The sequence below is a fragment of the Phocoena sinus genome, chromosome 8 (assembly GCF_008692025.1).
Source record: "Phocoena sinus isolate mPhoSin1 chromosome 8, mPhoSin1.pri, whole genome shotgun sequence".
Classification (NCBI taxonomy): Eukaryota; Metazoa; Chordata; class Mammalia; order Artiodactyla; family Phocoenidae; genus Phocoena; species Phocoena sinus.
Window position 1 is genome coordinate 54191333 of NC_045770.1, and position 12667 is coordinate 54203999.

Here is a 12667-nt window from a genome sequence, read left to right on the forward strand (position 1 = left end):
TTCTTTTCTCTCCCCAAATGATTTCATCAGTACCCACAGCTTACTGTATATTTTCACACAATCAGAAATTTATGTTTCGAATCCAGACTTTTCCTCTGAGCTCTGGACTCATCTTATTGCTATTTACATATTGTAAAACCATCTCACACTTAACATACCCAAAACTGAACCCATGATTTCACTTCTTTTCCCCTTCTTCCACCACATTTGATTTTCTTTGAATATTCTGTGCTCATCTAATTGTGCAAGCCAGATTCCTGAGTCATCTTTGAAATCTTCCTCTCTCTCACTTCCCATACTGAAACTATTACTAAGTTCTGTCATTTTTATACTTGTAAATAAATCTCGAATCCATCTACTTTTTATTTCCACTTTTGCCTTTCTGCATTAACATACCATTATCTCTTGCCCAGACTACTTCAGTAGCCTCCTGCCTGGTCTTCCTGTATCCATTCTTTCTTCCTCTGAGTCCGTTCTCCCCATTTCAGCATGAGCTTTTAGAAAATGTAAATCTGATCATGTTCTCTCCCTTCTAAAAACCGTTCAGTGGCCTCCCATTACTCTTAGAATAAAAATCAAGATCCTTTATTTGGCCTACAAGCCCCAGTGTAGTCTGGCTGCTCCCATCTCGTGTCTTCAGATAGGCAGGACTTTCCCTTATCACAGGATCTTTGCACATAGTCTTCCCTCAATCTAGAACAGTCTTTTTCACCTAATTTTACTTACTCTTCGGATCTCTTCTCAGTAATCATTTCCCCAGAGAAACCTTCCTTGATCCTCCAGACTGAGTCAGAGACCTGTTAGACAGTACAGTGGTACCATGTTGAATTTCAGACCCAGAACTACTAACTTTTAATCCATCATAATCCTTAACACAGTTGTAATTTTACAGTTATTTGCATGACTGTTTAATTAGTGACTCTTTTCTCTATGCCAAAGGACTTGAGGACCTTTTTTTCACTTATCAGTGTATCCTCGTGCCTAGCATAATGCCTGGGATATAGCAGGCACCTGATATCTATTTGGTGATGTGTAGGTGGGTGGATGAATGGATGGATGAATCAAGCCCAACACAGTTTTAGACCCATAGTGGAGAAGTAGTGAGAAAGTGACATGATTTACTAAGGAAGTTCCTGGGAAGCTAAAGAGCAGCTTTTACTCAAATTTTTTTGAGTGATGGCAACGTGGCATACAGGAAAGTCCAGGAGCTTTAGAATCAGGCACTCTTGGTTTCAGGTCTCAGGTCTTTGTGTTATAAACCATGTGATCTTAGATAAACCACCTAATTTCTTTGAGTCTTATTTTCCCATCTGTAAAAATAAGATGATAATATTTTCCAGGATTATGGGGATTGAATTAACCCATAGTTAATAATATATGAAAAGTACACAGCCTAGTGTTTGAGGTGGTAGGTAGTCAATAAGTGTGAAGTCCCCTTTCCTTCTAAATTTTGATAAAATCTTTATTGTGTTACAGCCCAGTAACATTAAAATGTGTGTGTGTTGCGGTGGGGGATGCCACATCATAACGTGCCATTATATAAGATTCCTTAAAAGGCAGTTCTCTCGTAGACCGCAGTCACAGATAGTACCTTTAGAAGTACCGGGAGGCCTTCATTATGACGAGTCTCTCTATCTTTTTTTAAATTTATTTATTTTATTTATTTATTTATTTTTGGCTGTGTTGGGTCTTCGTTGCTGCACGCGGGCTTCCTCTAGTTGCAGCGAGCGGGGGCTACTCTTTGTTGCAGTGCACGGGCTTCTCGTTGCAATGGCTTCTCTTGTTGTGGAGCATGGGCTCTAGGTGCACAGGCTTCAGTCGTTGCGGCACACGGCTCAGTAGTTGTGGCACGTGTGCTCAGTAGTTGTGGCTCACGGTCTCTAGAGCACAGGCTCAGTAGTTGTGGTGCACGGACTTAGTTGCTCTGTGGCATGTGGGATCTTCCCAGCCCAGGGCTCGAACCCGTGTCCCCTGCATTGGCAGGTGGATTCTTAACCACTGCACCACCAGGGAAGTCGCAAGTCTCTCTAATAATGCGGTCTCACAGCCTGAAACCTGAAGGCATTATAATAAACTTTAGTGTACTTTTGTAATTTATGCAGTGCTATAGCTTATAGCTTCTCAGAGCTAATTTATTAAAATATAATTTACTTAATTTACAACATTGATTCATAAGCAACCTAGATTTCTTTTCAACCAACCTCTATTAATATAAAGTGTCTGCTTCCATCCCTACTTTATTTTTTCCAGTGGCGAATGAACAGGCTTTGGGTCAGCTAACTAAATTCTGTGTTTCTTTTAGTAGGGGTGCAATAATGGGTTATGAGTAGGGTTGCAAGAGTTTCTGCAAAGGGTGCAATTCAATCTAAAAAAATTAAAACAGGTGTGTTTCACAGTTGCCTTCTTTAGAAAATCAAGAGAGAAGTATAGGGGAATGTGTAACGTATGCTTGTAACATTTGGCCAGAGGTTATGAATAGTAATATGGTATATTTTTACAGGTATAGTTTCTTTTTCTTTCTTTCTTTCCCTCACCCCGTCCAAAAAATAATAATATTAATAATGGTATGCAGCATGTAATGGTGAAAAGTACACTGGACTAAGAAGTTACTAGTGCCGGGTTTGAAAGCCACCTCTCTTACTAGTTATGTTTATGGCCTTAGGCAAGTTTCTCCAATCTCTGAGCCTCAATTTCTCCCTCCATAAAATCAGAGAATTGGATTAAATGACCTACAATGTACTAACCAGCTCTAAAATTCTCTGATCTCAGGTAGCCTAAGTCTTTGCTCATTTGGATATATAAGAATAACTTGTAAATTATCAAACATATTTGATCATTTGAAGGGGACAGATCATGGGCCTAAATAAAATGAATCTAAGCAAACATGCAAAATGCTATATGCCCCTGAATTTGGGTCCTGCATAAGTCCTCCAAAGGCAGGTGGCAAATATTCATTTAGGGTATTGGCTTCACAGAGAAGCCATGTGTGATTATGAAAAGTGACTGCCCAACAGTCCCTGATAGGATGCCAAGATCACCGGGTAATGTTCTAATTTTTTAAATTTTACCAGTATTACTTAGTAAATCATAAAAATTAAAGCATTAGTGGGCACTCAGTAAAGTACATATTGCGAAGTCAACTTGGAAGGAAGAGTACTCAACCAAGGGGTATCCAATGAATTTCCCTGAGCTTGGGGCTAATTAACCGACCTGCATCAAAATAACTTGAGCCTCAAACCAACAGAAATAGTTATGAAGGGAATTTCCAATTTTGCCCATATCTAGGACTAATGACTATCCTGGGAATTTATGTCGAAGTAGAAAGTATGCATTTCAGTCCATCTAAAATGCTCCCAGACTAGCCATTTTACTATCCAAAGGCCATTTTCATTCCTTGCTACATGTAGCCCATCTGCATCTTCACACTGTCACATCTGGAAGGCTCTCTTTCCTAGCTGCACCTCATTGCTTTTAGGGGCCAGATACTATCTGTATCAGCAGTTAGAGCAAAAGCTCATAGAGGCTTAAACCACAAATTTATTTCCTGTGATTTGTGAAACAGTCTTCTTCCTTTGATAATAGTACATAATATTACTCCATTGTTGGTAGCACCTGTGAGAAACTGAATAGGGAGGTGTTCGGTTTCTGTTTTTCATCAATATTTAAAAATAGGTAGCAGAAGATGGGACATTAAACTTTTTTCCCCTCTTTGAAGTTAGCATAGAAGAGGTTAAATATTAAAGGCCTTGTTCCTATCTAGCCTGTTCATTTTTTAATTCAAGGGCTGAGTTTTCTTTTCAGTACATTATTGGAATCAAAGAGTAGGAGTCAAAAGGGAGCATCATAAATAGAGACCAGGGCTGTTCAGCTTAAATACCAACACACACTATTTCTAGACAGCATGCTGCTGTAGCTGTGTGACTTAAGCAAAATCAAAACTCATACACAGTGGAGGAAGATGTGCCAGACAGCATTCTGGCCTAGAAGATGTGCCCAAAGTGGAATAAGTTTTAAGACTAAAGAAGTTAGTGAAGGGTGTAGTAAAAATATTTGTAGCTTAAAAAAAAAAAAAAAAATATATATATATATATATATATATATATATATATAATTTGTAGCCTTCATTGAGAACTGTGTAGGAGAGTGAGAGGACAGCAGAACTAAAGTCCTTCTATTTATTTCAAGTCTCCCAAAGATGCACAGGAACACAGTGGAGATTTTAAGTGAAATTTGGTCAGCTTTGAATTAAGAGGACATTTCCCTGTGCAGCCTGTGGATTCTCACTTCCTCATCAAGGGCAGGATTGCTCAGCCCCTGGCTCTTTAAGCTGGCTTTAGACTCCTGTAAACCACAGTCCTGCCAGCCCATCTTGGCAAACTAATCACCTGCTAATGATCTGGGCAACTTGCTTGTTTTCAGCCTTTTGCACTCTAACTGCCTTACCACCCGTCACTTGGCAAACACACAACCAAGTTTTTCTCATTACTTCTCAAGAAATGTGTGTGAGTCGCTCCACATTTTGTACTTTGTTCACCCCTATGTCATGATTTGTATTATATCTGTATGTGCCTTTTACCTCCCCTAGAGCCCTGGAGAAACAGGCAGTTTCTGTAGTAATTAGCCCAGTAGTTACCAGGTGGAGACACAGATAGAAGAATCCTATCTGGGATCTCAGCCTTAACTAAGAAGTGTGGAAATTGAGGGGATTGTTACAGTGATCTTTAGGGAATGCAGTCTTTTTTTATATCATATCAAAGAAAGTGCCACTCTGTGTCTACTGATGTAAATGTCATTATTTATATTTGAGGAATACTTTACTATACTATAGGTTCTCAGAAAGTGTGCAGAACCTCTAGGTAGATTGGAAGATCTCATTATAAAAGGAAAGCAGGACGTAAACAGATCTGATATTGTTGAAGGGAAACCTAAAGTAACAGAAAAGAGAAGAAGATTATATGTAGGAAGGGAGGAGAAGAAGGCCTTTGTGGGCCTTTCTTCACCAAGAGGTAAATCTATCCTTCATAAAAAAGAAATAGTAACCTGTAGTCATGGAACATTGGTGAGGCATTAAGTGGAATGCCTTACTTAAAAGGTACACAGCTCCTAAGAGGGGAAGCAACTTTACTCTCCATGTCAAGAAAACATACAGGAAATTCTCCTGCCTGAGAGTGTGAATTTTCAGACCATCCAGACAAAGAAAGGACATAGATGAGGATGTCTTCCTTCTGCATGTCACAAAATTGGTAGTGATGTGGGACTTCATCTTCTAAACTTTTTATTCAACTAAAATAGACTATTTGGTAAGTTCTTTCCTACTGATAAGTTCCTTTCCCAGAGTACAGAGGAAGGAAATAGGGGAACTGCTATTCTGACCTGAATTCTAATTAACAATGAGAAATTGGTTGGGAAAGTGGAAGTGGAAGAGCCCAAGTAGGTGGGGGGAAAAGCTACCTGGTAAATTGTTTTATTATACATAAATGGTTGCCGCTCCGCCCTCGGGAGGTGGGGGCAGGGGTATTTACTTCCCTGCCCCATTGACATGAGCTTCGTGACTTGCATGTGGCTTACATTGGCCAAGAATTGGGAGCAAACATGACCTATATACATTACTTCTGGACAAATGCTTTTACTACATTCTCATCGTGCTCTTTTTTCCCATCGGCCACAAGATCAGCAATACCTCAGAAAGAAGCCTTTTTTATCGTTTCAAGCCAGGATGGACATGCAGCATAAGTTTTAAAAATCCAATTCATTGATGTAAAGCAGTGTTTCTCAATCGGGTTATTTTGTTTCCCCCTTACCCCCACCCAGGAGACATTCAGCAATGTCTGGAGGAGACTTTTTTGGTTGTCATAACTAGGGGAGTATAACTGTTGGGAGATAGAGGGAAATCAAATATTAATACAAGGGAGGTTTGTAATCAAAGATAAATATGAGTCTTACACTCCTCTAAAGATAGCGTTAAAAAACCTAAGGTCCAAAGTTGACATAATTTAGACCTGCAAAAAATGCTAAGATCCAAAAAGGGTTTCTGCTTGTTTTAGCTGTGTTAGCAGCAGGACCAAGCAAGAAATGGATCTTGTTGGATGCATCAGGGCTTGCCTCACTTCCTCATCACTGGCCACCAGCCTCTGCTGGACTGCCTACTTCTTATTCTTCCTCAATAGCTGATTCCTCAGCATTTTGTTTTCTTTTGAGGCAGTGGACTTTTTTAGTTCTGGCTCTTAAAGCTTTGCATGTACTTGCAGTGCCGGAATCAATCTCTGTACACCTTTGTACCTTGGAGTTGCCCTTACTTCAGAAACGTTGAAATGATAGATTTTGAATATACCTGTCCTTTCTGACAGAGCTACACAAGGATGGAATGCTATATTTCAGAGGTCTTGATTCCCTTAAATAGTTTTGTTAAGTTTATTAATATTAATATAGTACATTAAATGTTAGTAAACAATTAGTGTAATTATATTAAATATTTGCTTAAATATTTTCAAGCAAAGGCCAGAGAGCCACTTGGCTGTCTGTCCTCTTCCAACCCTGATTGCCTGTAACTCCAAATTTAAAACTCCGGATTGACGTTAAGAACAAATTTTTCATCATGTGTCTCTTAGCTCCTAGCATATTTTAGCCATGTCTAAAAGCAGTATACTAGTAAATAATGATACCTGTCCTTCTGTGGCCATAAAAACTCCCTTGATCTTCTCCTTTCTCTGAGAAAAGAAGGGGTAACTGCAGGGTCCTGATTGGAGTCCAGCTCTATTAATTGTATAGCCTATGAAAATTTGCTCTTCACATTAGTAAAGCTCTCTTGTTTACCTAGCCAAAGCTGTGTGTTTCATTACCTACTCTCCTGTCTGAGTCACCAAATCCACATTCTAAAATACTTGCCTGTTCATTTTAGGTCTTCCAGGTTCATAGAAGAATAACTAAAATGTAGTCAACCAGCAGTGGTAGCGTGAAAAAGGCATGTTTGTACACTTACTCCTCACGAGCTTATTGAGTGGTAGGAGATTCTGTAAAAGTAGAAACCATTAGTAAATTTCCATTTGCTCTCACTTTGATTCAGCTGATGGATGAAAATCATGTCTCGTGTTTTCTCTTTATGATAGTACTGAGGATTTTGTAGCATTTGGTACACATTCTTAAATTATTACATTCTTTATTAATCTTAATTATTTATAAACTAGATATCAGTCAAAAATTCTGAAATCAGGAAACAGGAGAATGGCTTAATAGTAAAGTAAGGCAGAGTTTAAGAAAAGAGTTCATAATATAACGTGACATTTAAAGCTTAAGTGTTTTATGTGTTATTAAATGTGTTTTATGGGTTCCTCATTTTTCATTTGTAAAATAAATCTTTCTGAGTTTTGTGCCTTCAGATTCTTGGCCCTAAAAATGTCTGCCTGGTCCCCCTTTGTTCCCCCCACCCCAAGAAAAGAATTGCTAAGTCACAATATAATATAGACAGCAAATAAACATTCTCAAAAAGTAAATATTACTAGTAAGTGAAGAGATACAAATTAAAACATCAAGCTACCATTTTCCCCTACTAAAAAAATTTTGTTGTTTTATTATGAAAGTGTAACACACCTCTATTGCAGAAAATAAGAAAATACAAATAACATCCTGTGCGTTGATTTTTTTTTTTTGCATCTCTGATGATTTTGTTAGAACTAGTTCCTAGAACTCCTGTTGCTGAGTCGAAGCATATTGCATTTTTAAGGCTTTGATTATCTTTTGCCAAGTTGCTCACCAGAAAGGTTGTATCAGATGTACGAGAGTATTGGTTTATGCATTCTCTAATCCATATTGTTTATGTTGTTTATCTTCACCATTTTGATAACTCCGAAGCGGTATCTCTTTGTTTTAATTTGATTAATGATCAGAACATATTTTACATGTCCTAACATACTTCAAATTAAAGAAAAACTTCAATGCCACATTATTTATAAGAGAAAAGACAGACACACTGTCACACACACACACACACACCCCCCTAAATGTTCAACAAAAGGAAAGAAGTTAAATAAACTTAAATAAACTATGATACTTCTAAACAATAAACGGTGAAGCTGTTAAAGCATTAAGTATGCAAAGTATTTTTACTGACATAGGAAAAATATTTATTGAATAATATTGGCTAAGACAATTAGAATGGTAAATTTTATATGTAATTTGATCTCTGCTATACTCTTTAAACATATAAGAAGAAAAACCTGAAAGAAAATATGCCAACATGTAATTGCTTCTGCATGCTAGTAGGTGTTTTTTAATATTTCATAATTTTTAATACTTCCCACATTTTTATAATTAACATTTGTCTCACATTTGTGCAGAAAACACATTTTTGTTAAGTATACTGCATAAATGGTGCCAGAGGGGAAACTATCCACCTGCATTCTGTATTCTAAAGATAATATTAAACATTTGGTATTAAAACAGGGGACATGAACAGGTAACATAAATAAGATTCTGGTAAGCAGTTAAATAGCCAGTTGTCAAAATGTTAAACGTTCCACTTGCTTCAGAAGCTGACAGTTGTTGGAATGCTCTGAAAACGGAATGTTGTTTATGAGTTTTTTCCTTTTTAGGTTGCTGCTGTTGATCTTCTGGTTCCTGGAGTCGGAGAACTCTTTGGGGGAAGCCTCAGAGAAGAACGGTACCATTTCTTAGAGCAGCGATTGGCCAGGTATTGGTGAGACGTAGAAGAAACAGAATTCAGAAATTGGGGATGGGGCACTCAAAGGCAGTCACGGCAAACTAACAGAGAATAGCGCATGGGCCGTAGCTCCTGACAGACTTGGATCTCAGATTCTGTGTGACCTTGAGCAAGTTGTTACTTAACCTCTCTGAGCTTCTCTTTCTGAAAGACTAGAACTATTATATGAAACAATGATTTTTTGCCACTATTTGTATCTATCTCTCCTTATGGAAATAGCTTTTTTAAAAGTTAATGATAGAGCTTCCCTGGTGGCACAGTGGTTGAGAGTCCGCCTGCCGACGCAGGGGACACGGTGTTCGTGCCCTGGTCCGGGAAGATCCCACATGCCGCAGAGCAGCTGGGCACGTGAGCCGTGGCCAGTGAGCCTGCGTGTCTGGAGCCTGTGCTCTGCAACGGGAGAGGCCACAACAGTGAGAGGCCCGCACACCGCAAAAAAAAAAAAAAAAAGAAAGAAAAAAAAGTTAATGATAGAGGGGTTTCCCTGGTGGTGCAGTGGTTAAGAATCCGCCTGCCGATGCAGGGGACACAGGTTTGAGCCCTGGTCCGGGAAGATCCCACATGCCACAGAGCAGCTAAGCCCATGTGACACAACTACTGAGCCTGTGCTCTAGAGCCCGTGTGCCACAACTACTGAAGCCCACGCACCTAGAGCCCATGCTTCTCAACAAGAGAAGCCACCACAAAGAGAGAAGCCCGCACACCACAACAAAGAGTAGCCCTTGCTTGCCGCAACTAGAGAAAGCCCATGTGCAGCAACGAAGACCCAACACTGCCAAAAATAAATTAATTAATTAAATAAATTTTTTAAAAAAAGTTAACGATAGAAAAGGAAAATTTTCCCCCTTAAAGTTTGTTCTTCACTTTGTGTGTGTGTGTGTGTGTGTGTGTGTGTTTAACACTAAATTATGATTGGCAGACTCCTACAGGGCATAAGGACAGGCTCTGAACCAGGGAAAGGATAAAGATGGAGGGAGAAAGAAACTAAAAGTATCCACTAAGCTAGAATTTAGAATAAGCAGTTTTCCCTTCCTCAGGTTTTCTACTATGTAAGCATCTTGATTTAGGTATTTGAATAACTTTATTTTAACTCACTGTTTGAGACCTGGGAAATGTATCCATAAACACCAGAAAATGTTTTGGAGATGAGGAGGAGGGAATCATGTTTCTAATCGAACCACCACTCCTGTATATGCATGGTCTGCCAACAACCCACAATGACTTCCTAAACGAACCAAGGTTATAAACCTCTGTTTTCCATGGTTTCCACTTTTACTGTGTCAGACTATTTTAAAAAATGACTTTCCCATGTTGAAGGCTTAATCTTTCTCTCCAGATAATACTAAGTTTCACAGTAACCTGGAAAAGTCATGATTGTTTGACATGTTTATTAAATTAGCCATTTGTTAAGGCCTTCTTTTCCTAAAGGAGAAATGCTTAAAAAGTTGTTGATTTTCCAAGATCCTAACCTATGAATCTGTTGAGTAACTTGGTTTTGTAATCCCAGTCATTTGAACGGCTCTGTTTGGTTAGCGTCCAGAAGAAAGGGGGTAAATATGTTCTGGGAGGACTCTTTTATCACATAGACTACTAACTCCTTAGTATTACTATAGTGTTAAAAGGTCCTGGAAAAATCGTGGAATTGAAGTGATGGTAAAACTCCTTAGATGGAAAGAATTTGAAGATTTTCTGTTTTTTTTTAAAGCACAATAAAAATCACACATGGCAAGGAACTTCATCTGTTGAGAGATTAATTGGTCTGTTTTCTTTGCTTGCTTCCTTCCTTCAGGAAACCTTTCCTCATAACATTAAATGTTTACCTAATATCTGATAATATCCAAATTTGTCTTTCCTAATGAAGTGGATATATGTGTTTACCTGTCTCAGAGATCTGTCTGTGACTTCTGTTCATGTTTTTCATATTTTTGTATATTTGAATTTTTCATAATCTTGATCACTTTGAGGTACACAGTGGTCCCGAACACTTGTAAGGGCTGAAACTAAATTTCATGAGTACTAAGAGCTTTAAGTTTTATTAACATTTCTCACGTTGGCAAAAACCAATTTGCAGCCATATTATGAAGGCAGCCTCAGAATCTGTATTATTGTTTTAATATTGTGGAAAGAAAATTGTGTCTCTCCATCACTTGTCTGTGTGTGCCTTTCAACAACCCTATATAGTAGTAATAGTACTTTTCTATGTCACAGGATGATAAATTTATCTCAAATGAAGCCCTTCTTTTGGGCTCTGGACCATACTTTCCTTCTATAGCATTTATTATTTGATAATACCTTGGACTATTGGTTTTCTTACTATTGGTTATCCTACCTTTCTTACCACCTAATAAAGGCTCGGCTTCTTAACTGCATTGCATGTTATTTAAGAGCACAGGTTTTGGTGTGTACTTCTTTATAAAGAGCACTGTGCACACAACCCAGAATAAATGTTTGGTGATTAGTATATTTATCTTATTGCCATTCTCTGAAATAATTTTGTTGTTTTCCTTTTACAGGTCAGGACTGACAGAAGCCTACCAATGGTGAGAATGTGACCCCTGATGACTCTTATTCTAGCTGTGGGTCTGAGTGTTAAATAGTTTTCACTTGTATTTCCAGGGTGCTATAGAAGAGTGTTAAAACAATGAACAGGTTCTCAGATTATTTACTGCCTTTGTGTCTTTGAAAAGTAGTAATAATAATGTCTGTCATTTATTTATTACCTATTGTGTGCCAGATAACTGTGTTAAAATTTTGATGTATATTGTCTCGTGTAATCATCACAACACCCTGTTAGTAAGGTACTATTCTTATTCTCTTTTTATTATCCCTCCAGGCCTGAGGCCTAGAGATGTTAACTAACTTAAGCAGGAGCACACAGTTAGAAGCATAGAGCTGGGACTTTGTTCCTAACCATCATGCTTCATTTTCTCTATGTGTGAAATTAGGAGCTTGAGCTAAGTGGTCCCTGAGGTCTCCACCAACTGTAGAGATCTAAGCTGCTTAGGGAAGATCATCTGTCTGCATTCCTAAGTTGTTCTGGTGTTCTTTATGCAGACCCTTTCTTCAAGTACTTTACAGTATGTACAAAGTATTTATTTATTTATATTTGTGTAATAAGATTCTTTCAGGATCTTAGTATAATAATATCAACAAAATTATTAATTCTTTTGCTGTCCTCAGGAGAAGGAAAGGTTAAATTACACACTTGCCTTTTCGTAATGAAGGAGCTAGATTTCAGAGATGCAAAAAAGCCTAAAATTGGGTTCAAGTAATGGCCCTAGATTGCTTCATTATTTATCAGTAATGAACTTTGGCATATTTAATCTCTCTTGAGTCTTGGTTTTCTTGGCCATAAAATGGAATGATAATATCTACTTCACAGGGTTATTGTTAGGATGAAAGGAAACAATACAGGTTAAGTATCTACACAGAGTAGAAGCTTAGTTAAGTTTCCGTCCCCCTTTCCTTCTTTTGTTCTCAGTCTTGCTATTAGGTAGATGAGCCTGATTGTCACGCTTATGCATTTTACCTCAGTTTCTTTCTGTCTACAAGGTAATATTCATAGTGTATAAAAACTAGTTATATATAAATCTTAATTATTGGTTTAGACCTTCTCTGGTCTTTATTAATCATTTCAATACTACTCTTTCCCAACTAAAGTTTTCAAACTCCTAACATCTCCAAATATAAATATTTATTATTTTGTTAATAAAAGAGACAGCAGGCTCAAATGGAGTCACTTGTACTAAGCTCACATCACCAAACTGAGACTTAATACCTAACTTAATTATAGTTTTGACATCACCCAGGAGTGGAATCTTGAACCAGGGAATCTAAAATTACCTGGTCAACACTGGTGAGGTAATCTGCCTGATAGACCCCTGCCATCTCCTAAAGGAAGGCGACCTTGCCTGAAACCACCCACTCTTTGCTAGTAATTTCCTTGTCCTA

At 38.0% G+C, this 12667-nt stretch overlaps 1 protein-coding gene across 3 annotated transcripts in view; it reads left to right on the top strand.

The window, feature by feature from the left end:
* The window catches only part of NARS2 (asparaginyl-tRNA synthetase 2, mitochondrial), a 147034-nt gene that overhangs the window by 124755 nt on the left and 9612 nt on the right, over positions 1–12667 (top strand). For all 3 annotated transcript variants that reach the window (XR_004351024.1, XM_032639503.1, XM_032639505.1), the window contains 2 exons: positions 8589–8686; positions 11230–11256. Coding sequence is in view for 2 of the 3 variants with exons in the window: in XM_032639503.1 (XP_032495394.1) it covers positions 8589–8686; positions 11230–11256 (125 nt within the window). In the remaining variant the exon portion in view is untranslated. The remainder of the gene's footprint in view (positions 1–8588; positions 8687–11229; positions 11257–12667) is intronic.